Source organism: Protopterus annectens, chromosome 1.part0, assembly GCF_019279795.1.
Source record: "Protopterus annectens isolate FY-2018-M chromosome 1.part0, PAN1.0, whole genome shotgun sequence".
Lineage (NCBI taxonomy): Eukaryota > Metazoa > Chordata > Ceratodontiformes > Protopteridae > Protopterus > Protopterus annectens.
In genome coordinates, this window is record NC_056725.1 from 544222290 (window position 1) to 544246950 (window position 24661).

Consider the following 24661-nt stretch of genomic DNA (forward strand, 5'->3'; position numbering starts at 1 on the left):
GGTTTAGTCATGTAGACATGTCCTATTTTATTCTGATTTATTTCTCAGAGCATGCATGTTTACACTAATTGTCTAATAAGAGTTTCAGTTTATAAGTATCATTAAAAAAATCACAAGTATGTATGCCTGATTTTTTAGTCCTTAGACCAACAGCATCTAAAGTGTTAAGATGATGTTGTACACATATGGGTTTTGTCTGTGATCTCAGATAACATAACAGTTAACAAAGAAGTTATCTGAGTTCACAAACAATTGTACCAGATAAATGAGTCATTTGAGGCTCATTTGTTGCATATTTAATTAATATACTATGGAAAGCTATAAATTATCCTGCATTTGTTAAAATACAGTAAATGTAAGGTGTGGTTATTTTCCTTACTTTTTGCTGATTATAAAATCTAGAAAACATGCATTTTTGTCAGCAAAACAGTAATTGATAAATAAGTTTTGGTGATAGCTTTCTTGATGACAGTAGTGTTACTGTTGGCTTTTCATTTAGGACTATTCATTTTGCCTATCAAATTTTAAAAAAGAACATCAAATAAAATGAAGATGTTCATTATATATAGACGAAATAACACTCATTTTATGCACATTCCTCTGTAACAATTTCATCTTTGTGAATTACCCAGTTATTTAAGTCTCTGATATTTATCTGAAAAGTAAACAAAATTTTACTGCCTTTTTCAAAAAATCAATAAATCAAAAACAGGTCTCACTTTACATATATTTGGAACTACTAACTTCCATGCTCACATAACCCTATTGCCATCTTTAATTGTTAAAAACAGAAACATTCATTTTACCTAATTTCACTGCTTATTAAAAATCAAATTAATAGGGTGTGTATGTATGTGAGAATAACCTTACTTACCTACATTTTATAGAGACACTTATACACAATGATATTGAAAGCACACCATGTTTTTAATTTTTAGTTAAATCGGAATATTTTTAGTACTGTTTAGCAAACTTAACATTTGAAACTGAGATATAGTAACAATACAGAATACTGAAGACTGACATTAGCGACTATGACTGAATATTCATTTATACAAACAGTATCTTAATTAACAGCATTTGTCCACTGCTTGTGTTGTATAAATACTGTACATATATACAGATAAACTCTCACAGAGCTAAATGTCATTGTGATGATAGTTGATTAATAGAACACCTGCTTAGCACAAAACCCAGTGAAATAATAAAATGCTTTCAAAGGTCATCCTTATAAGAATTATACAAACATTTGTTGAGGAATGTCTTGCTAAATGATCTTTCAGTGACCAGTGTTATACCATTTACGTTATTTTTGCCCTATTTCGTCATAATAAGCAGTTAAAATTAAAGGTTCAGTGAAAAGAACTAAGTCTGATGTAGGTCAGAAATACTTTGTTTACACAGAAGAGCTTTACATTTTAACATTTTATATATAGGAAGCAGGTAAAATAGTTTACTGCTGCAGTACATAAACCTTTGCTTGTACTGAAGCTCTCACTCATGTCTTTGCAATTGTATGCACACACAGAGAAGCAGAGATACGTGGTTAAACACACGCACGCACACACACACACACACACACACACACACACACACACACACACACACACACACACACACACACACTTTGAAAATGATATATACAGTTTCAGCTTACTTAACTTCAGTTTCAGCTTCTCTGCGATAAATCCTTTCTGTTCAGCCACCAGCCAGGTGAGCTTCTAAATAAAATAAATCCTTCCGTTTCAGCCAGGCGACTAAATACTTCTGTTTCACCCTAGCAGCTTCCGAGTAATAAACTAAAGCCTTCTGTTTCACCCATACAGCCAGGCGAGCTCCTAAATAAAATACCATCCATTCCAGAGTCGTTCCTGCTCGCTAAGCATTTGAAACCAGCCAGAAACCCGGAAATACATGTGCTGTGAGCTCAATTCCATCAGGCTGGTAACCCTGATGAGCTGACGTCATCGTGCACACGATGACATCAGCTAAAGACCGAAAAATTAAATAAAAAGCGAAAAAAATAAAGAAAAATCAGAAATGAAGGGGTGCCACTCGGGAATCATGGCACCCCATTATTTGGACCCCAAAACTCGGTAAAATACGAGTAATTCTGTAAGGTATGGTAAGAACATCTCCTAAGATTAAAGGAAGTAGGTCAACCTACACTTAAGCTTTTGCACACCACCACGGGTGAGGACCTTTAGTGGCTGTCCACATCTGACTGACTACTCTATAATTGCACTAATTTCCTCTTAAAGGTGTCAGCCCTGCAAAAATAGAAGTTCAGTCTCTGTATTCCATACCCCTCTTCCCCGATGGTCCCAGTTGCAGGTGAGCAAAAGAAAATGATCCCAGAAAGCCCGAGTTAGGCCTGTAATATTTATAAAATTAGTTTGTTCCTTAGAAACAAAGGCCTTATCAATTCTGGATAGTGACCAATATTTTTAAGAAAAAAGGTATATCCACTCCCTAATCCCTTGAGCTTTTTCTAAACATCAGCAAGACCCATGGTCAATATAAATATAGTTGCCATCTTCCCTGTCACTGGAACTGCAAGCCTCTTTAAACCCCCTCCCCAGCATACTATTCCAGTTCCTTTATCAAAAGGGAACTGTCTGCTATGCTGCCACCCATGTCCTCAACAAAGGGGAAATGTCCCCACAAGACAAACAACATAAAATGTAAAGATATCATAATCCCTTCTAAAAGCTAAAATGCCTTTTATGAGGACAGCCATTCCAAAATTGTTCATATGCTCCTCAGTAGGAGTAAATGCTGAGGACTTCTTAAATAATGTAATTATTTATCCAAAGAATGAGAGGATGTGAGAAAGCCCCTTAAATAATAGCCAGATCTCATGAGCTTAATGTGTTCCTCCTACAAGGGATAAATCTCCTGAAGCAGGACTAAAATCCAGCTCACATTTTTATATATGTAAAAATCCTAAATCGTTTAACTGGATTATGAAGACCATTAATATTGTATGAAAGGTTAGTAAAACACATCATTTAAACTGAAGGGATAAAACAGAAGAAAAACACAACCTAATCCAGGAGATCAAAAAAGTCATATTAATCAAAAAGCAGAAGTCAGGGTTATTAAAGTGAATCCAAGTCCCAAAACAGTCAGCTGAAATAATTTCAAAAATGCATTGCATCAAAAACTAGTGATGTAACTATAACAAAGTACTTACTAAAAGAGGTGCGCTTCCAAGGAGGAGGCTCAGATCCTCTTTTAGGAGTAAATACCACCGGGATGAGAATCACAGCAATCTTTCTATGATGGGGAAGAATTTCCAAAAAAGTTCCATTCCCTGTACTCATTAACTAAGAATTCTAAGACTCGCTCCCCAGACCAGGCAACTCAGGAAAAAACGTCTCCTGCCAAACACATTTTTAAGCTTTTTATTAATTATGGCCAAAAACTTCCTCTGGTTGATAAAAAATATGCCTGATGTCTGTATATAATGCCGAAGGGACTTCAGTGCGTGTCTTACTATTCATATTCACCATCAAGAGGTTCAAGTTTAACAAGTTTTGTGTATTTTCTTTTTTTCTCTTCCAGCATATCCTTTGCTGCCATAATAAAATCCATTTTAATCTATACACCTAAATATATTAATCTTGTGTCCCCATTATTTTGGGTATTGCTAACCCAGTTCATGTGTGGGTACATTGTGTACCACTAATAGCCTTTGTTTTATCTTCTTTTATGTTATGTCCTGAAAAAAAAACTTGAAATTGTCTCTGAATGTTCCACAACACTGAAATGCCCTTTTCTGCATGTGTCAAGTACAAAACAATATCATCTGTGAATAAAGCTAACTTTTCTTAATTACCATACCAGTTATATCCTTGAATTTGTGAGTCCTTTATTTTCTTTGCTAAAGGCTTTACATGTAAAGCAAATAAAACGATGCAAGAGTATATCCTTGCCCAGTTCCTGTGTTCAAAAGCAAGTTGTTGAAGATGAGCCCTCCTGGTCCGGTGTCAGTTGCTGTCGCCTCTTCCCTGACGTCCGTGCGCCAGGGGTATAAAAGATGCAGCCCATCGCCATTTTCTTCAGTCTTTATTGCCACGCGGTGCCCGAAGCAAAAGCAGTTCGCAAGTGCCGGTCGGCAGACTACTCATATTTTCGAAATTGAATTTCAGATCCAAAATATTCAATAAAGCTAAGTACCCCGTTGGGGAAACTTTTTTCTTGCTCCAGACCGATGTCAGAAAAAGTTAACAATTGTATTTCTTGTGGGAAGCAAATACCTCATAAGGATTTTCATTCTTACTGTATTCCTTGCCTAGGCCCTGACCACTCCGTTGCTAGTTGTCGGTTTTGTGCTAGATTTAACTAAGCACGATAAAGCATCGGTACGATTTTGCTTTTCATTACTTTGGCCGAAGGTTTAACTATATAATGCCGTCGGAACAACCGACGACCGGGATTCATAAAAAGCGCAAGGATAAAGAAAAGGACAAGCATCCGAGGTCCAAAACCGACGACGAAGCCTCTTCTAGGCCAGTCGCCGGTTCGCCGATGCTCAGTGAGGTGCTTTCGCAACCCCTGACTCCCGCTATCTCAGAACCACAGGCCACCTCCGACTCCCATGTGGAGACAGCTAGGCCTCTGGATACTCAAGGTATTGGCCCTTCAGAAATTAATCCCTCAGATGGGTCCGGAGCCGCTGAGCAGGCATCAGCTTCTGAGGGTGTTTTCACACCTACACAACTGTATATAAAGCCTACTTCAGCATCCAAGACAAAGTCTAAAACAGTTTCAAAGACAAGGAAACAAGTACAGCATTCTCCAGGACAGACTTCCATGCCTAAGAAACAGATGCTCAAAATGGCCGAAGACCTAATTACTTTGATCAGGGGTTCCCATCCCCCTTCTGATAAGAGGCCTAGGCAAGATACTGAATATGATTCCTCTGATCAGGTTTCCATTTCCTCTGATTCCTCTTCAGAACAGGGAATATTCTATTATTCCCTATGAGGATTCTGATGTTGAAGATTCTATTCCTTCAGCTTCTCCTCCTGAGGATTACTCATTTGGGGGAACCCTGCATACCATGAGGGAGCATTTCCACTGGGAGAGCCAAGATTATTCAGATTCTAAAAAAAGGCTTAGTGGCTTTCTTTTACTTCCTCAGCATAGACCTCTTGCAATTCCTCCTGTTCTAGACATAGTAGATGATGTATTTTCAGAGCCCGGCCTGTCTCCAGACTCTTTACCTCCTGCACCTGTTAAGCCGGGCAGATACTACAGGGTTCCAGATTCCCATACAAAAAACCCTGCTGCTGACACAGAAACTAACTCACAGGGTCCCAAAGGGATCAAGGCTGCTACTGCTAAAAACCCTGTCCCCTCAGATAGAGATTCTAGGGCTTTGGACAGATGGGGGAAAAAGTCTACACTTCTGCTACCTTGGCTGTAAGGGCTTTAAATTGCCAGTTTCATATGCTCAAATATCAGCAATACTTAATGTCTTTGTTAAAATAAAAAATGTTGACAAATTCTGAATGTTCTGAGAACAAAGATTTGCAGGACTTATCGCATGCAGCTGAACAAGTGGGAAAACATACTTTGCAATGTGGTTATGATTCACTGGAGGCCTCGTGCAGGGCCGCTGTTACAGGTTCTGTTATTAGAAGGCATGCTTGGTTAAAGGAACAGAATCTGCCTGATCATGTTAAAGCAAAATTATTGGATGCTCCATTACAGCATGATACTTTGTTTGTTGTTAAGGCAGAAGAGGTGTTGAAGAAAATGGAGGATAAAGCTAAGTCTATGCAGACAGTAAATGATTTCTTACAGGTACAGCCACCCAGATTTAGCAGGAACTGGCATTCTAAGAATTGGTCCTTTCCAGTGTCAGACAGACCACAAAGAGGCAGATTCAGACACCCTAGAGGCAGGCAACAGCCCCAGGGCTCATACAGTCCAAAACAATGGGGTGCTTCTACCTCCAAAAGCGGAGAAGACAAATCACAGCCTTATAGGAAACCTTCCCAATGACTTCCCTCTGCCAATGCCAAGCACTTATCTTTTGGCAGCTCCCTTAGGGGGAAAGCTAGCACTTTTTTCACAAAATTGGCACAGCATCACCCAGGACAAATGGGTCTTAAATATAGTCTCTCAGGGCTACAGGTTCCACTTTCACACCCTTCCAAAGGCAAAAGGTATGCCAGACCTGCCACACAATCAGTGGGCAGAGGCAGAAAAACAAGTTTCATCTCTCATGGACATGAGGGCTATTCAGCCAATGCCACAACAAGAGCAGTGACAAGGATTTTACTCAAGACTTTTCTTAGTACCAAGAAAGGACAAAGCCTGGAGACAAATTCTGGACCTGTCTATTCTAAATACTTTTCTGGACGTTCCAAAATTCAAAATGTTGACTCTGCAGCAGCTTCTGCCCATGCTGGGCAAGAAGGCTTGGCTTGTAACTTTGAACCTCGAAGAGGCATACCTGCATGTCCCAATCAGACAATCTTGCAGAAGATACCTCAGTTTCATAGCTGGCTCAATGCATTACCAATTCTCTGCACTGCCCTTTGGCTTATCTACTGCGCCCAGGGACTTCACAAAATGCCTGGCACCAGTAATTGCATTTTGCAGACAAAGAGGAATTCAAATATATCCCTACTTGGACGACTGCCTTATTCAAGCAGAGACCAAAGACATTCTATTAAAGCATCTGGCGTTTGTAAAAAGATTACTAATTTGCCTAGGGTACACAGTAAACGAAAAGAAATCAAAACTAGTACCCTCTCAAGAGATAATATTCCTGGGTGTAAGCTTAAATACAACTGCCCAGATGGCTTATCTCACGCCAGACAACAAAGGCAACTGACTTCTTACTTTGAAAACATGGCAACAAAGACCCAGTTATCTGCAAGAAAAATTCTGCAGGCTCTGGGCTACATGGCATCCTGCATTCTACTAATTCCATATGCAAGACTGCATATGAGGAAACTACAATGGTATCTAAAAAGTGTTTGGACTCAACATTGCCACAGCCTGGAAACATTAATTACTCTCATTCCCTGCCTGCAACAGGAGTTTTGATGGTGGGCACAGGCCTGTCACCACAAATAAGGACAGCCATTTGCTTTACCCACAGCCAGGCAGACACTAACAACAGATGCATCAGATTATGCCTGGGGGGCACACATGTCAGGGAAATGTATTCAGGGACATGGCCCACACGCCAAGTGCATCTTCATATCAATCAAAAAGAGATGCTAGCTGTACAGATTGCCCTGACAGCCTTCAAGGACCTACTTCATCCAGGACAACTGCTGATAAAGACGGACAGTACTACAGTCATGTGGTACATAAGCAAGGAGGCACACATTCCTACCCCCTCTGCAGAGAAGCGATGACTTTGTGGAACACAGCATTGACTTATCAAGTACACTTGCAAGCACAATTCCTGCCAGGAAAGACAAATACTTTGGCAGACGAACTAAGCAGAAACCTCATGGATCCTCACGAGTGGAAACTAGATCCACAAATCTTCAGAATGATAACAGGGAAATGGGGATGCCCAGACATAGATCTGTTTGCCTCCCCTCACAACTGTCAGCTACAGAGATTCTGCACTTGGACTTATCACGAACAAGCATGGAAAGTGGACGCCCTTTCATTCAGCTGGAAAGCCCTTATAGTATATGCCTTCCCTCCTCTGCCTCTCCTCCTCAAGGTACTCCTAAAGGTCAGACAAGAGAAGCCAAAAATGATCCTGATTGCCTCAGACTGGCCATGCCAGCACTGGTACCCAATCCTAAAGAGCTTGCCCAGCCTGGACATTACCTCATATTCCTCATTTGCTGACCCAACAAAACAATCAGATCCTACACAGCCAACTCAGAACCCTAAATCTGGCTGCATGGCGGATAATGTAACCATTTAGAACACACCTCTCTCTAAAGCAGTTATGAATGTTAATTTGGAGGCCAGGAGGCCCAGCACCAGAAAATCTTATGCAGAAAAATGGAAGAGATTCTGTGCTTGGAACCAGGCACAAGGAATTGACATGCTTGTACCAAATATTCCTCCGATTTTACAATACCTAACTGAGATGCTGGACAAAGGCCTATCCTTCTCGTCAATTAAGATCCATGCCTCTGCCATTTCAGCTCATTACAATACTAACCCACCTATTTTTTCTCATCCACTGCTAAGGCAGTATCTCAGAGGGGCCAAAAACAGAAGACCTCCAAGGAGAGCCCCAATACCTGCATCGGGACCTCAATTTTGTTGTGGGAAAACTCACACTGCCTCCTTTTGAGCCAGCCAATACAGCTGAGATAAAATACTTATCATGGAAAACAGCTCTTCTCCTAGCAATAACTTCAGCAGGAAGAGTCTCAGAGTTACAGGCACTAATGGCTGTGGAACCTTTTATTATTTTCCATCCGGACAGGGTTTCTCCAAGGACAAACTCAACATTTATGCCTAAGGTAGTGTCCAGTGTGGCTCTTAACCAAACCATACATTTGCCTACCTTTTATCCAAACCCGCAGAATAAGGGGGGGGAGTCTTCTGCATTCTTTGGACATGCACAGACAGCTACGCTTTTACTTCAACAAAATTAAAGCTTTCAGAAAGACTGAGCAACTCTTAGTGGCATATGCTGCAGGATCATAATGAAAAGCTATTTCAAAGCAGACTATTTCAAAATGGATAGGCCACTGCATTCGTTTCTGCTATTCACAACATGGCAAATCAGTGCCTAAGGGCATTAGGCCACATTCTACCAGAGGAGCAGCCACTTCAGCAGCCTTCCTCAGAGGAGTACCAGCCAAGGACATTTTAGAGGCTGCAACCTGGACTTCAGTGCACACTTTTACAAAGCACTACCACTTACCTCTTTACTCTAAATCCAGAGCAGGCTTTGCCACTGCAGATCTGCATGGCCTCATAGCCACTCCTAATTCTATTTAGGCCCAGCCACCCACCCTCAGCTTTGGGATTCTACCCAAGTGTAATGACTGCAACAGTGAAACATAGTACAGTTGTGTACCTGCCATAAATGTAGATGTTCGAGTGTATTCACTGTTGTAGTCCAGGTTACCCTCCCTCCATCCCCCTTTCATTGCTGGGACTTATCTGTACTTCTCTATTCTATACAACCTATGTGGTGTATTTGCTTGTAGATGAAGGTTATGTGCATGCTTTTTTATGATCAGAATTTTTTTTAGCCTACCCTTTTGGGGGCACCTGACATCTGGGGCAAGAAAAACTGAAGAAAATGGCGTTGGCTGCATCTTCTATACCCCTGGCGCACTGACGTCAGGGAAGAGGCGACAGCAACCGACGCCGGACCAGGACTTTGGAATTCAGGCCGACTGCGGGTAGCCTAACAACAGGATAACCCAAGTGTAATGAATGCAACAGTGAATACACTCGAACATCTACATTTATGGTAGGTACACAACTGTACTTTTCTTCTCTTCTCATTCTGTGAGAATTTCCTTATTCTACAATGCTTGAACCTTTGTCAACCCCTCTAAATAATTCCTATCACTTTTTTTTTTTACCATATCTTTCTTTCTTGTTTCTACCATGTTTTAAACTTATCACACACCAGCTGTCCCTTCTGAAGAAACTTTTATTTTTCCTAATAACTCTAGAGTCATTTCTACTACCCATTCTTTAAACTCCTCTTCCTTAAACAGAAAAGCAAATTCAGTGTCTTGTTTTTACTTTGTTACCTTGCATCTTTAGCTTAGTTTTTATTGGTGCGTGATCTGAAATGATTATTGGATGTGTTTAAAACTTTCAGTTAAATGTGCATGTTCCTGTGAAATATAATTTTCATCCATTGGAGCCGTGATGATGTACTTGGGGAATAATATGTAAATTAGATCCGAGTTCCTCTTACTGAATTCACATCTTCCATGCCAAAGTTCCTCATGTATTTCTTCAGAAATCTATTTTTTTTTTTTTTTTTTTTGTATGTTCCCTACTAGATCCCCTTGACTGAAAATTGTATTAAGTTCTGTGATAGCAGTTTTGGATGGAGTAGAAATGCATGCCATCATTATCCTCCTCCCCTGAGTAACCCCTTACTACCACAAATCTGCCATTATTGTCTTTTTTCCCTTCTTTATCACCACTGTCAATTATGTAGCTACTAGCAATCAGTATTATTAATCTCAGTTTCCTTTTTCCCTAATATGCTATGGAATATTCACCCTGAAATCCTTTTTGTCAAATTCACATACTCATTTCTACCCACATATGTCTTCTGCCCTAGTGCGATTTGTGCCTCACACTTTGTAGTATAATTCAGTACTCTTTGCTTCTTGTCTATATCTGTAAATGCATTTGCATTCCATGATAATGTGGACATAGCTGTTGTAGTAGAAAGGTATTACTGCTACCTGTTGTACATGACAGTTCTTTTGAATGTGTTTCCAACTTTTAGTTAAATACATACAGTAATGTTTGGCAGGGTGATCTCTGATCTTGCTTCTTTTGGTTCAAGTGATTAAACTTAAACCCTACACTGGCCAGTTTAAAGTTTGCCTAATAGATATCACTACAGAGTATAGAGTTTTGGAAAACCAGTTATCTAATGCCCATTTAAACATTGATAAATCATTTGTCAATCTTAAATGTCTAGATAATGAATTTCACATCCTTCCTACCCTAATATGAAAAGTGATCTGTTTAATTTGAATTAGAAATAGGAATTCTTACATCTAAATTTTTATTCCATGTACCAGTACCATGATCAGTAATGTCAGTATCTAATGTGGCAGCCAGTAATTTGCTCTTAAGGCCTCTATGTATCATAATAATATCATCTGTTAGAAACCAGTAAGCCAAAAATACAAAGACAGATATGTGAACCTTTCCTTATAGGATAAGGTATGACAACTGTCTGTCTGGTGAACGTTTTATGAATCCATTCCAGTTTCTTCAGTTGCAAAATGTTTAATGTCCATAAAAGCCCCCACCCCATACTTAGTAGTAGTCTTATACTTGTGAAATAGATGTTTAGTAGCATCCAACTGTCTCTGCTTCAGAAACACTGAGGACATTCTTTGTAAGAGCATAACATTTCCTAATAATGTTTGTCACATTGACTTCAAAAGATAAGATTTGTATTTACCATAATACCTAGATCTGTCATTACCTTAGAAAAGCAGAAATCTGCTTGTCCAGGGCATAAGAATATTGATTATTTTGCCCAAAATGAAAAATGGTGCATTTTCTTCGTTAAAGCATAACACTGGTTGTTATTTTTGCATATAAGTTATCCAAGTAAGAGTGTAGTAGATACAAATCACTAGTATTAATTACTGCCCACCCTATCTTAATATCATCAGCAAACTTGCATAACTATGTAGAGCTAGATTTTGGAGATTCTGAAATCACTAGACCAAATAATAGTGGCACCAAAACTCTAGCCATCAATCTTTACTTAGGAGTAGGAATTTTTAATTTTCACTCGGTAGGTTCTACCCAGTAGCCATTTGGAATACCCATTTAGCTACATAGCTGGAGTTATTGGTTCTCATTAAAGTTTGTATAATTGTTTCATGGGGGGATGGAGTAAAAAGCTTTAGCCAGATCCAAAAGCGCATCAGCAGCAGCTAATGAGCTCTCTGCTCATAAAAACGTATCAGATTTGTGACACATAAGCTCCCTGAAAGGAATCCATGATGATATATATCGGAGCTAAAGTCCAGAACTTGCTTACAGGAAAGCCACAGTGTCCTTTTAGAGCAGTTACCCAAAATGCAAGTCAAACTAATAGGGTGACAGTTCCATACCATATGTGTACACTGGTTTACTTTTTAAAATGAGAACCATTATACCCTGCTTCCGCAGTTCAGGAACAAATGCTTCCCTGAATGATATTTGGGTCAAATAAGTTAAACATGGAATCAACTTTTCTGATATTCTTTTTAAGAAATATCCATTAAGACCATCAGGTCCAGCTGCTGAATTTTGAATTATTTTAGATAAAGCTTGCTTTTCCATTTCCTGATTCATGATGGGACAAGTGTCTCTAACCTGTATAGGTTCATAGGTTAGTACTAGGCTTACTGCCCTTGTGAGCCATTTTAAGCCTAGCCAATTATTCCTTGTGAGATTCAAACCCTGCACTATGTGTTTGTAAGGCAAACACCTTAACCATTAGGCCACCCTCCCAACCCTCTAATATTCTTCACTGGGATTTGAACCCAGGACCTCTCGCACCTTAAGCGAGAATCATACCCCTAGACCAACGAGTCGCAGATGACTCACCACAGTCTTATACTTGTGAAATAGATTTTTAGTAGCATCCAACTGTCTCTGCTTCAGAAACACTGAGGACATTCTTTGTAAGAGCATAACATTTCCTAATAATGTTTGTCACATTGACTTCAAAAGATAAGATTTGTATTTACCATAATACCTAGATCTGTCATTACCTTAGAAAAGCAGAAATCTGCTTGTCCAGGTACAGGTTAGAGGCACTTGTCCCAACATGAATCAGGAAATGGAAAAGCAAGCTTTATCTAAAATAATTCAAAATTCAACAGCTGGACCTGATGGTCTTAATGGATATTTCTTAAAAAGAATATCAGAAAAGTTGATTCCATGTTTAACTTATTTGCCCCAAATATCATTCAGGGAAGCATTTGTTCCTGAACTGCGGAAGAAGGGTATAATGGTTCTCATTTTATATGTATAGGTCTGTATAGGTAAATTATTTCCCAAGACCCCTTGGGAACAACTGCTAAACAAGCCGTCTGCAGGCAAGTTCACTAATACATTTGAATCAGTGATTTTGAGTCCCATCTTTCAATGCTATACTGAAAAAAATCATGTAGGTTATAACTTCTTAAGTGTTTAAATAAACTATTATTATCCTTCAGATTAGTTGTTAAATATAGCTCATAATTAATAGTTATAAGATACATTTTCTGAATTTATTGTAATTGTTCCCATTTGAAACTGAAGGAGAATTTTTATATCGCCTCCACAAACATTTTTTCCTCTCGGTTTAGATAACTTCAAACTCTACCAGAGACGTATGTCATCCTTACACTGTTTTCACTCTAACTGGGACATCATAGCCTTTACAGTTATTAACAAAATTGTAAAAACAAATCAGAGGTCTGACTTACATTTTTAATTTTTAAACTAGCATATCAGTCCCAAGTGTCAGTAGTATTTTTAATCGACTCATAGTCAAATTGATAACATTTTTTTCACAATTTCATAATGCTTAACCAACGTAGGGCATAAACTTACACTTGGGTAGTTAGATCTTCCGAACACAGGACCTACATTACACCATACAGATTTAAACTTTTAGAAATGCAAACAACCAGTAAGCTCACTCCCCTCCTTAACTCATTAACTATTTTAGTATAACCATTTGTTGAACTTTCAGTTATCAAAATAATGAATGCCTTTGATGATGTAGCAGGAGATAACCCAGTCTACATTAGGAGCATTTAGGTTCCCAGCATTTAAATCCAAATTATCTAGAAAACTTTTCTTAATAAGATTTAAACATTGCTCATCCATCTTTTTTGAAATACTAGGAGACTGGTAAAATATTACTTAATCCATTTTAGTTCCACTGACATCAGTACTTACTATGACAAGTTCTTTACTTCTCTGTCTGAACCAGTCTCATTTTTCAAGACCTTCTGCTTCAGTGAAAACACACAAAAAAATTAGATAAATTTTCCTCCCATCCATTTTTAACTTTCATTTAGTAGCAGTTGCCCCAAATCAGGGACTGTACCCATAGGCATTACTATCTAAAATTAAAGGATGCCCATTCAGGTGGCATGTTAGTAATTAACTGTTGATTATGATGCATGTTAACACAAGTCTTATACTCATGGCTTTCTCTAGGTTCTCCTATTTACAGATATTTTTTCTTTTGTATTTTAGCTTCTCATGCACCTTACAAGTGGGACTACTGGCCTCACGAAGATGTTCGAGCAGAATGCAGATTGGTTGGGCTGACAAATCTTGGAGCAACTTGTTACTTAGCCTCTACAATTCAGCAGCTTTATATGATACCTGAAGCTCGGCAGGCTGTTTTTGCTGCAAAGGTATGTTGTTAATATGAGCATAGTTTAGCCATTTTTGATACTGCTTAATGAAATTATATTGTGAAACTGGAATCACGGATACTTGTACAAGTTTAATTTCTGCAGCACTTTCTCATTTATAGTAGTATCAGTGGCTCAGCAGGTATCACACTCGGCTTTGTTGCTGAAAGACCAGTAGACTGTGGGCTCCATTTTCACTACAGGTGATTGGATTACTGACTCTGCAGTACAGCATTCAGTAGGCTACTGCACTGCTGAGTGTGTTGTCCTTTGCAAGAGATGTTAAACTGAGGTCCTGTCTGCTTGAGTTGGTGGTAGCTCAGGTGGATGTAAAAGATTTCATTACTCTAACTGAAAATAGTTAGAGAAGTTCCCTGATCAGCTTGCCAAATTTCTACTAGTAATTGAAACACCACCCCAGATTTTTCCTGAAAAGAGGACACTAGCCTAGTGGCACTAATTTGGTCAACAAAATGATAAGTACAAAAAATTAAATAAATAAAAATGTATTGGCATCCTTCCATTTCAAGTGGGAAAATTTTCTTGTAGTCGTGTTGTTGAGGGATCTTGAGCACCACCACTAAAGAATGTATTCTTCCTAAGAAATGTATGCATTGTACTTGCAAAAATATATGTTCTCAGATGACATTAAAACTTGATAAAATCTTTACAGAGAAAAGAAAATATGTAGGGATGCTGCAAGTAGGTCTTAAATTTAAACTCTAGGATGGTATTGAACAATATGTTAAGAAACATAACTAAATTAAAAAAAACAATGTTCAGTATTATAGGTTTAAAGAAAAAGAAGTTAGATGGTGTAACAGTTTTTAAAGATTGAGATCAGAACCGTACACAGATCATCTGCCACCTAGTACAGTTCTCAAAACTGGTGCCCACTTCAACTTAGAGCTCATAGTTGAACTGGAAAAAAAAGCCCTTATGTGCTCCTTTGTAACTGTTGGAAGTTGCTTGCTACACTCACAACGCACTGAACGTTTCTTTAGTGTTTCGGTTCACACCATAATAAACCATCAAGTAGAGATTCATGGCTTTTCTGATCAGCATGTAAGACTTATTACTGCTTAAGAAACATTGTAGAATGTAAAAAAATGTCCCTCTTTTCCCTTCTCTTCTCAGGACCTTTATTGAAGTGTGTGCGATAGAGAAACACTGCAAGAACAGTAGACTTGACTTGGAGAAGAGAGATTTTGCCAATAGGGTTGACTGCAGTCAGGGATACAGATAATAGGCAAGAGGGGGCTGACATTTATTGTAGAAAACTGGCAAAGGAGCCAAGGTATTGAGAGCAGACAAGTAGAAAGGGAAAAGTAACAGACTGAGAAGAGGCCAAGAATTTATTTTGACTGCAGAGTATAGGCAAAGAGAAAGAAATAGGAGGCTCCTAAATGAAAGACCAGCACTGGTAGAGTTTTTAATAGAATCTAGAACAGAAGCTGCCATTAAAAAAGGAATAATTAGTAAAGCATATAAAATATTGCATGATAATTATAAGAATTGATCATAGGAGCTTATAAAGGATTGGGAAGAGAGATTGCATAAGCAAATCACAAAGAAACAATGGGAGAATATATGTATATCTCCCAAATATGCAACAAAGTCTAAAAGATTTACGATCTTTGCCTGAAAGTGTTTACTTTGGGTATAAAAATACCTATGTAGACTCCAAAGAATTTTTCCTCAGGTGGACAGCAAATGTTGGAGGTGTGACGTGCAGGAAAGAGGTAGCTGGGAACATGTTTTTTGGAAGTGTGATGAGCTGGCAGACTTTTGGGATTCCCTGCAGACTGCTCTGTTGGAGATGCTGGGTGAGCAGATTGGACTGACTAGGGAGATGATTTTTTTGAGTTACCTAGACATAGTAAAGCCTTGCTGGGTTTAATTATGGTGGCTGCCAAAAAAAGCAATTACTAGAAAATGGAAATCAAAGTCTAGACCAACTTTATTAGAAGTTGTGAATATAGTAACCCATATAAAACAACTGGAATTGGGATCTTTAGAAAAGGGAAGGAGTAAATTACTTAGGAAAATTGGGAATTGTGGGAACAATTTATGCAGAGCAAGAATGAGGTTTAAGAGGCAGAATTTAAATTAGTTATATAATGCTTAACTGACAATTACTGGATGGTTTATAAGTGATGTATAATGTTTACAACTACAGTTGTTTCAATGGTGTCTTGTGATGTAAACTGTTTGCAACTAAAGTGACATTTTGTATGTTTTTCATTTATATAAATGTAAGCTTGCCTTTGTCATTTGTATAAATTTAATAAAGATGTTTGGGGAAAAAAAAACAGTAGACTTAACTGTAGCTGTTCATAAAGTGAAGGACTAATCCAAAAATCTGATATTTAACTGCTGCATGTCCTCTGGGAGAGGGGAAGACTGTATTAAACATTGGATTACAGCAACTGGCTACAAGACATACCAAAAAAATAGCCAACTCTTTATGAAGGAATGAACTATAGAAACTACTGCCATATTTTGTAATACAAATCCAAAGAAAAATGACAATGTCTAGACTGCTAAGTCATATCCTCCACACACACAGAAAGTTTTGAAGTTTCTTTTTTGACAAAAACATGCACTCGCAATTTGTAAAACACCTTTTTAACTGCATATCAATTTTATTTGCATTGCTAATTACGTTAATATATTTCATTTAAATAACACGTGATAATTATGATACAACTGAAGAGATTATAACTTTACAAGTTGTAATTTGAGTGGCGACTGCCATAGAAAATCTCTGCTAGTTCTGCTTCAGTTCTAATACTAGCAGTGAGTTAGTGTTGAACTTTTTCTTTTTCTCTGTAGTTGTTTGGCCGAGGAGTTGGGGTGAGTGTTTGTTTCATTAGCTTAACAATGGGGGGGGGTGCTTCTGGTCCAACTTCTGATAATAATTTTTCCATCCCTTCCAGCCAAAGCTACTTTATTTTGAAATTTCTACATCTATCCCTTTCTCCATTCAGTACTGAGACAGGCTGCTGCTACCCCCCAATCCATTACTTTAATGAAAGATGTTTATGTAGAGACAGAGACAAAAAGACCTGTGGTGTAAATCAACTAAGGGAAGAAAGGATGCTTAAACAGAATCTCAGTTTTCCCTCTCTGAAGTCAAATAGTAAATTCCTAGCTTGATGGTAGTAAACCTTTGAAGTGGTAGAGAAACAGAAACTCAAAGTGAATTACTAAATAAGAAACCTGGAAGGAATGAGTCAGAGCAGATAATATTACGTAAGTGAGTTAAAGAAAAAAAAACAGAGCTGGAGGAAGCTTCTGTATCCAGCCTATGAGGTGACATAGATACCAACAGGATAATATTGGGGAGTTCTGTCCTTGTTTTTCAAGTAGATTAAACATTGTCTAAAAAAACATAAGTAAGAAGAAAAAGAGCTTTTACTGACAAAATGGAGATTTTACTGAACTACCTAATGTAACAGATATAATACAGTTATCATATAGAAGCTGTGCTAGGGGAGAAGGCAAACTTATAACTATATAGGGTACAAGAGTCCCAGGGAAAAGCAGTAAGTGAAGAAGTTGTTGTTGTGTCTTTCGGCTTTTCCCGGTTAGGGGTCGCCACAGCGGAACTCCAGTCCGCTAATGATTGGTAGTTGATTTTTACGTGCTGAGTTACTAGCCCTGACACACAACCTTCAACGAAGGTACGCCAATTCACGCATGTCTCCACGCAGAAGACGCTCTAGCTGAGAATCGAACCAGACAGCATCTTACTGTGAGGCGACAACGCTACCGCAGCACCACCACCACCACATTACATCATTAAGTGAAGAAGTAAAAATCAATAAATAAAGTAAGTAAAAGAATAAAAAAATAAAATAGTGCTTGAACTCAACATTACTGAGGAGTCCCTGGGTGAATGATTGCATTAATCCCCAAGTCAAATGGCTTCATATGATTTTCTAATGTTTTCCAGAAACTGAATACATTATCCAGATTTGGCAGTTTCTTTGTGTCCCTCTGGTGCCTCTCTTCATGAAGCTGCTAAGGACTGAAAGGCATGCATGTCCACTGTTGCTTTTCTGATGTCCTCTTCATGGAAGGGAGAAACACTCTTGTCGAGATTAGAGAAGGAAGGTAGTGGATTTCGTTCCTTTGTGGAGCTGCTGTAAGGAGCTTGATTCCCAGAGGCAGGACTATTATTCAGGGAGCTTTTTCTGGGGTGTCTCCCAGGGGAAAAAGAAACCTAAAGCTATACATTTTTCTACACCTGTATCCCCGTCACCTAGGGTAGACAAGGAAGATTGGCTGGATTCTGCTATGGGTTTATTTAAAATCTTTCAGCCTTTACATTTTGAGTCTTCTCTTCATTTAAAAAGGAAAAGATTTTCCTCTCTCTGAGATTCTGATGCTCAGTCTGAGGGGCAGAAATTAGACTTAGGCTACATTTCCCAAGGTTCTACTCCACAGAATGTGGGAATCTGACTTTGAGGAAAGTATTTCTTCAAATATCCCACCTGAAGAGATGTCCTTTCCAATACTGTTTCCATAATGAAGGAGTTATTTTACTGGAAACAGGAACAAATATCAGAATGCTAGGAAACATATGATTTGCAACAGGTGGATTTTCCTCCTGTTTTGCCAGCTTTGTGCAAAATGAATATGAAAAGAAAAGAAAAAAGTTAGTAGTATTGATGACGGATGCTAAAGGTTTCACTCCACAGAGTCACACAAGAGGAAATATAGAGCGGAGTGTGTTAAACAGCACTATTGTGAGGCAGTCAAGAGTTGGAGGCTAATACAGGCCATTTATTGATGGAGTGTAGCCATCATTAGTTTAGCAGAAAAGCAAACATTTTGTAAGAACTGTGAAGCTAATTACTTGAGTTATTGACTGACTGCAGTCCTCATTAACATATCAGAAAATCAAGTATTTTGTGAGGAGAGGGCAAACATTTGAGGCAAAATTGGAGACATCTTTAAAATCTTGTATGGGTAAGAGGCAAATGGGTGTTTACATAAACATGATTCATGTGAAGTTGTTCAATCTCGCTGTTGGTTCTTACACACGGGTTCGGAGCCGATCCCTCGGCTCCGAGTCGGCCACATTCCAAGCTCTGCGTCTAAGAAAAGCTCGAGGCACAGTCCCTATCCCATGATCCTCTCCTGCTAACCCTCAGATCTAGTTTGCCGCTGCAACAGGTCTCATCGTCGAGTGAGAGCTCGGGCCAGTATCCTTTTCTCTATATAAAAATTTTATATATATATTTCTAAAAAGTTAAAAATTATAAGTTTTTTTCTTAATATTAGTATTACTGTGTGTGCGTGTCAGGTTAAATTAGTGTTTAGATTAGTGTTAAGAATTTGTGGGAGCGGCTGCTCCTAGGCCTTAGGCCACTAACTTTCTGTCAGATTTTCTCTGTTTAAATTACATTTTTTCTTAGTATTTAACCTTGTTGATAAATATTTACCTGTTTAGTAAGGTTAGTTTTGTATACATATATATATATATATATATATATATATATAGTGTTTTACATATTAATATTGCAGACTATAATTTCTAGTCAGGAATGTCAGAAAAAGCCAAATCTGGATTTAAGTGTTGCCAGTGTGGACAGAAAATGTCCATAACTGACGACCACGTTTCCTGCGTCTACTGTCTAGGCCCCCTCTATCTTCAGGAGGACTGCTCCATCTGTCACTCATTTAGTGGCAGAGTGATGATGGAAAGACACAGGAAACTTATTGAGAGGGGTCTCCTGAAGCCGGAGTTTCAAGAGGCATTGGAAAAGGCAGACCAGTCATCGAAGTCTTCGAAGGTGTCGGAGCCCAAGACATTGGCTCCGAGTACCTCTGTTAAGATTTGGTCGCCAGCTCTACAGACCTTGGAGCCGAGCATCGAACTGCTGCCGCGGGGCGAGGTCCAGGTTTTGGAGCCGGTGTCAGAGGTACTCCCTTCATCGATCCTTCGCTCGGTGACCTCTTCGGCCCCTTCAACCCGTTCCTCCAGACCACTGTCAGACACCGATGTGGATCGATTAGTGCAGAAGCTGATGGAGAACACGGCCTTATCCAAACTAATTGCAGTTTCGTCCCAATTGGTTTCGAAGTTTGAAACCCTTCCTGTTCCATCCATAGATCCTCCTTCGAGACCCATCGAGTCATCGGAGCCGGGAGTCGAGGATCTGATGATTGTTGATCCCCCGGAGCCGAAGCCTTTGTTAGTGCTTTCGGCTCCACTGACCTCGACACCCTCGGTACCCATCGAGGGGTCTCGGAGCCGACAGTCTCTCCTCGGTTCCGGGGGGGAGAGTCGAACCGAAGTTTCGGTTCCGACTCTTCCCCTCGGTGTCTTGGCGCAGATTAGTTCGGCTCCGTCCTCTGGATCGGAGCCCGTGGTTCTGGGCCCGAGGAGGATACCAGGTTCTTCGGAACCGGTGGAATCCTCGGCCCGGGGCTCCAGTGCCTTCGAGGCCATGAGGAAGGTTTTGTCTGTTAAGACATTCACATCTTCAGATTCCTCTTCTCCCTCCCCGAAAGGTCCGCGTTCTGTTTCTGCACCACCGGTCCCCACTAAGCATAGACCCAAAGCCTCAGTCAGCCCCAGAGGGTGAACCCTGCTCCTCGGAAGCTTCACCAGATGCCCCCTCTGATGAAGTCCCGAGGAAGAGATTGTGCAAGAGGAGGCACTTTGATTCCCCACAGGAATCGCTGACATTGGACACCAACTTGGATGAGTCAGAGGGGTCTCCACGGTCCTCCTCCAAGGATGTCTCGTTTGCCAACATCCTGGAAATTCTCAAACAGAGGTGTGGCTGGCAGTCACTTGCCCCCACTGAGGACGAGTCGGTGTTGCTGAAGGCTTTTGGGGCTCAACCTTCCACCTCCTGGGTAACTCCGCCCTTCGAGGAGTTAATGGATTTAATAGCTCGAAGGGCATGGGAGTCCCCTGACACCTTGGAACCAGTCCCTCGGAGGCCTAATAAGTACATCACTACCCCCCAGGATAAAGCGCATCTCACCAAGGGAGTCCCAGTTGATGCTATGGTGGTGGTGGCGGCCACCAAGAATGAAATGTCTGAAGCATCTTCCTCTGTTCATCCGCCTAACAAAGACTCTAGAATGATGGACAGGTACGGGAAGCGCATTTTTAGTTCAGCAATTTTTTTCCATGCGATCGCTGAATTACCTCACCCATTTTACCCATCTTCAGAGAGATCTCCTCAAAGAATTGGGAGATACTCTACAGGGTACCACAGATGCTGCTGTCTCAGACAAGGTGACAGCACAGCTCAATACCCTAAACTCTATCGTTAACTCATCCATGCGGCTCATTTCATATGCAGCCAAAGGATCGAGTAGGGCTGCAGCTTCAGCGATCGCTCTGAGGAGACGATCCTGGATGCGCCTATGCTCCTTTGCGGAAGCCTTTAAGTCTTCCTTTACTAATGCCCCTTTTGATGGCTCCTCCTTGTTTGGGCCCAAAGTGAAGGAGACGCTCACTAGGTGTGAGCAAGAAGGAAAGATCCTGTCTGCCGTAGGGGTCTGTTTTTCCACCCCTTCTAGACCATACCCCAAAGGGCAAAGAGGTGGACAAATGTGGTTCCGGAAGACTCTGAGAGCTTTCCAATCCACACCTAGTGAAACCCCCTCCAGAGGCAGAGGAGGGGGAAGGAATGGAAGACGCCGCCCAGGCGGCAGAGGGGGGTCCCCAGAACCAGGGCGACAGGGATAGCTTCCCTGGTAAGCCCTTCCAGCACTCCTGAGTGGAGGCCCGGCTGTCCTGCTCTGGAGGCAGTCGGGGGTTGCTTGGCTTTATACCCAGAGGCCTGGCTAAATCTCAGTTCAGATTCCTGGGTAAAAAGCATAATAACCAGAGGGTACAACATCCCTTTCTTAAACAATCCCCCCATCCAAAAAAGATTCCCAGATGTTCCACCCAATCTGAGGGATCAGGCAGCCATAGAAATACAAAGGCTGTTAAGAAAAAGAGTCATCCAGCCAGTCCCGGCAGTCCAAATAGGATCCGGAACTTACTTAAGGTTCTTTTTAGTTCCAAAGAAAACAGGGGACTGGAGGCCAATACTGGACCTCAGCAAACTCAATACCTTCGTGAAGAAGGAAAATTCCGGATGGTCACGCTACAATCGATCCTTCCGTTTTTTCAAACGAATGATTGGATGTGCTGTATAGATCTCAAGGATGCGTACTACCACATAAAAATGGCCAGGCCATCCAGAGATCACCTGCGCTTCCGGCTGGGAGCTAGTCACTTTCAGTTTCGAGCTCTGCCCTTTGGCCTCGCCTCAGCCCCCAGGGTGTTCACCAAGTGCATGGCAGTAGTGGCGTCCCACCTGAGACGACTAGGATTCCGGGTGTTTCCATACTTAGACGACTGGCTCCTTACCGCCACCACCAGGCATCACCTATTGCAAGCCAGGGACTATACATTCGATCTCTGTTCCCGTTTAGGCATAACACTGAACTTCGAAAAATCTGCCTTGTCGCCCTCACAGCATATATCATTCATAGGAGCGGAATTGGACACTACCTTAACTCTGATCAGACTTCCCCAAACAAGAGTTTCAGCCTTAAGTGAACAGATTTCTACTCTTCTACAAAACAAGAGAGTCCCCGCTGCACAGGTCCTGAAAGTATTAGGCATGATGGCAGCTACTGTTATCGCCGCCCTCCTAGGGAAAATGCACATGAGGATCCTCCAGTGGCTTCTCTTCGCACAGTGGTCTTACCAACGGCTACCGTTGTCGCACAACATCCTGCTCACGAGTCTTGCAAGCAGGATCTTCAATGGTGGATGAACAGCCACGAGCTTACAATAGGCCACCCATTCATGCCCCCCCCCCATAGCCACAGTGACCATGGACGCTTCCCTGATAGGGTGGGAGGGACTTTTTCAGGGGAGAACAGTTCAAGGCGAGTGGTCGAAATTAGAGTACACCCTGCACATCAATATCCTGGAGTTGAGAGCAGTGTTCCTGGCGTTGCAACACTTTCACGACTACTTACTCCGGGAACAGTTGCAATTCAGACAGACAACATGTCAGTGGTCTGGTACATAAACAAACAAGGAGGAACCAGGTCTTACCCCTTATGCAGAGAGGCCCTGAGAATCTGGCAATGGGCTGTGTCCACCAGATGCTTTATCATAGCAACGCACATCCCGGGGACATCCAACGTAATAGCGGACAGGTTGAGCAGAGCCATCCTGTTACCTCACGAGTGGTCCCTCAAAAATCAAGTAGCGGAAAGGATTTTCCGCAGATGGGGCCAGCCTTGCTGCGACCTTTTTGCATCCCCCTGAATGCCAAATGCAGAAGCTATTTCGCCCTGCTTCCCCCTCCGGGAGCCGCCCCCAGGGGCGCACTTGTGTACGATTGGCCCCCGGGTCTCCTATATGCTTTTCCTCCTGTTCCGCTAATCTCGAAATTTCTGCAGAAAGCCAAAGGTCTGGAAAGGACGATCATCTTGATAGCACCATTCTGGCCTCGGCAAATCTGGTTCCCCTTTCTTCAAGCTTACCAAATAGAGGAACCTTGAACTCTGGACCCAGTGCCAGACCTTCTGACCCACTCGTCAGGAGTTCTTCACCCCTCTCTTTCGTCCCTCAAATTGACAGCATGGCTGCTCCACTTCCCAGCTTAGCCAGGTCAGATCTCTTGTCTGCAGCAGTACAACATATTTTGATCTCTTCCCACAAAGCCTCCACTAGAAAATTATACAAGAGCAAATGGAAACGTTTCGTGTGTTGGGCTTCCAAACAAGGTATTGATCCCTTGGTTGCTCCTATTCATAAGGTTCTATATTTTCTATCTACTCTTTTTCATCAAGGGGCTTCAACATCCACCATAAGGGTACAGCTGGCTGCCATATCTAATTTTCATATGGGTGAAGGGGGCTCTACAATTATGTCTCATAGACTTTGTAGAGCTTTCATGAAGGGAACTTATCTCCGACCACCCATTCGTTTTTCCTTGGAACTTAAATCTAATGCTATCTCAGGTCATGTTATCACCCTTTGAACCAGCCTCGTCATGCCCACTTAAATTATCTTTCCTGGAAAACCCTGTTTCTTGTTGCAATCACTTCAGCTCGCAGAGTCTCAGAGCTGCAAGCACTGTCAATTAGACCCCCCGTATCTAATCTTTCACCCAGACAGGACCTCCTTACGTAATAATCCGTCCTTTCTACCAAAAGTCTGCTCAGAATCTAATCTTAATCAGTCCATAGAACTTCCTACCTTTTTCAGGCACCATACCAATAAATTGGAATACATGTTACACAAATTGGATGTGGACAGACAGCTGAGATTTTACCTGGACAGGACAAAAGAATTCCGGAAATCAGATCAAATTTTTGTTTCGCATGCGGATAGTAAGAAAGGACTTGCAGTATCAAAAATCACGTCATCCAAATGGCTTTCGGACTGTATAAACTTTGTTTATTCATCTTCCAATCAGTCTATTCCGCTCAAAGCTAAAGCTCATTCTACTAGAACTGTTTCTACTTCCCTAGCCCATGCTGCTCGTTTACCGATAGATACCATTTGTGCAACGGCTACCTGGACTAAACCTCATACC

General features: G+C 40.8%; 1 protein-coding gene across 1 annotated transcript in view; it reads left to right on the top strand.

Annotated features, from left to right (window-relative positions):
* The window catches only part of USP34 (ubiquitin specific peptidase 34), a gene marked incomplete in the record, with an annotated part of 5849982 nt that overhangs the window by 4071935 nt on the left and 1753386 nt on the right, over positions 1-24661 (top strand). Inside the window, 1 exon segment of the mRNA XM_044061224.1 lies at positions 13915-14078. Within this exon segment, the coding sequence (XP_043917159.1) occupies positions 13915-14078 (164 nt within the window).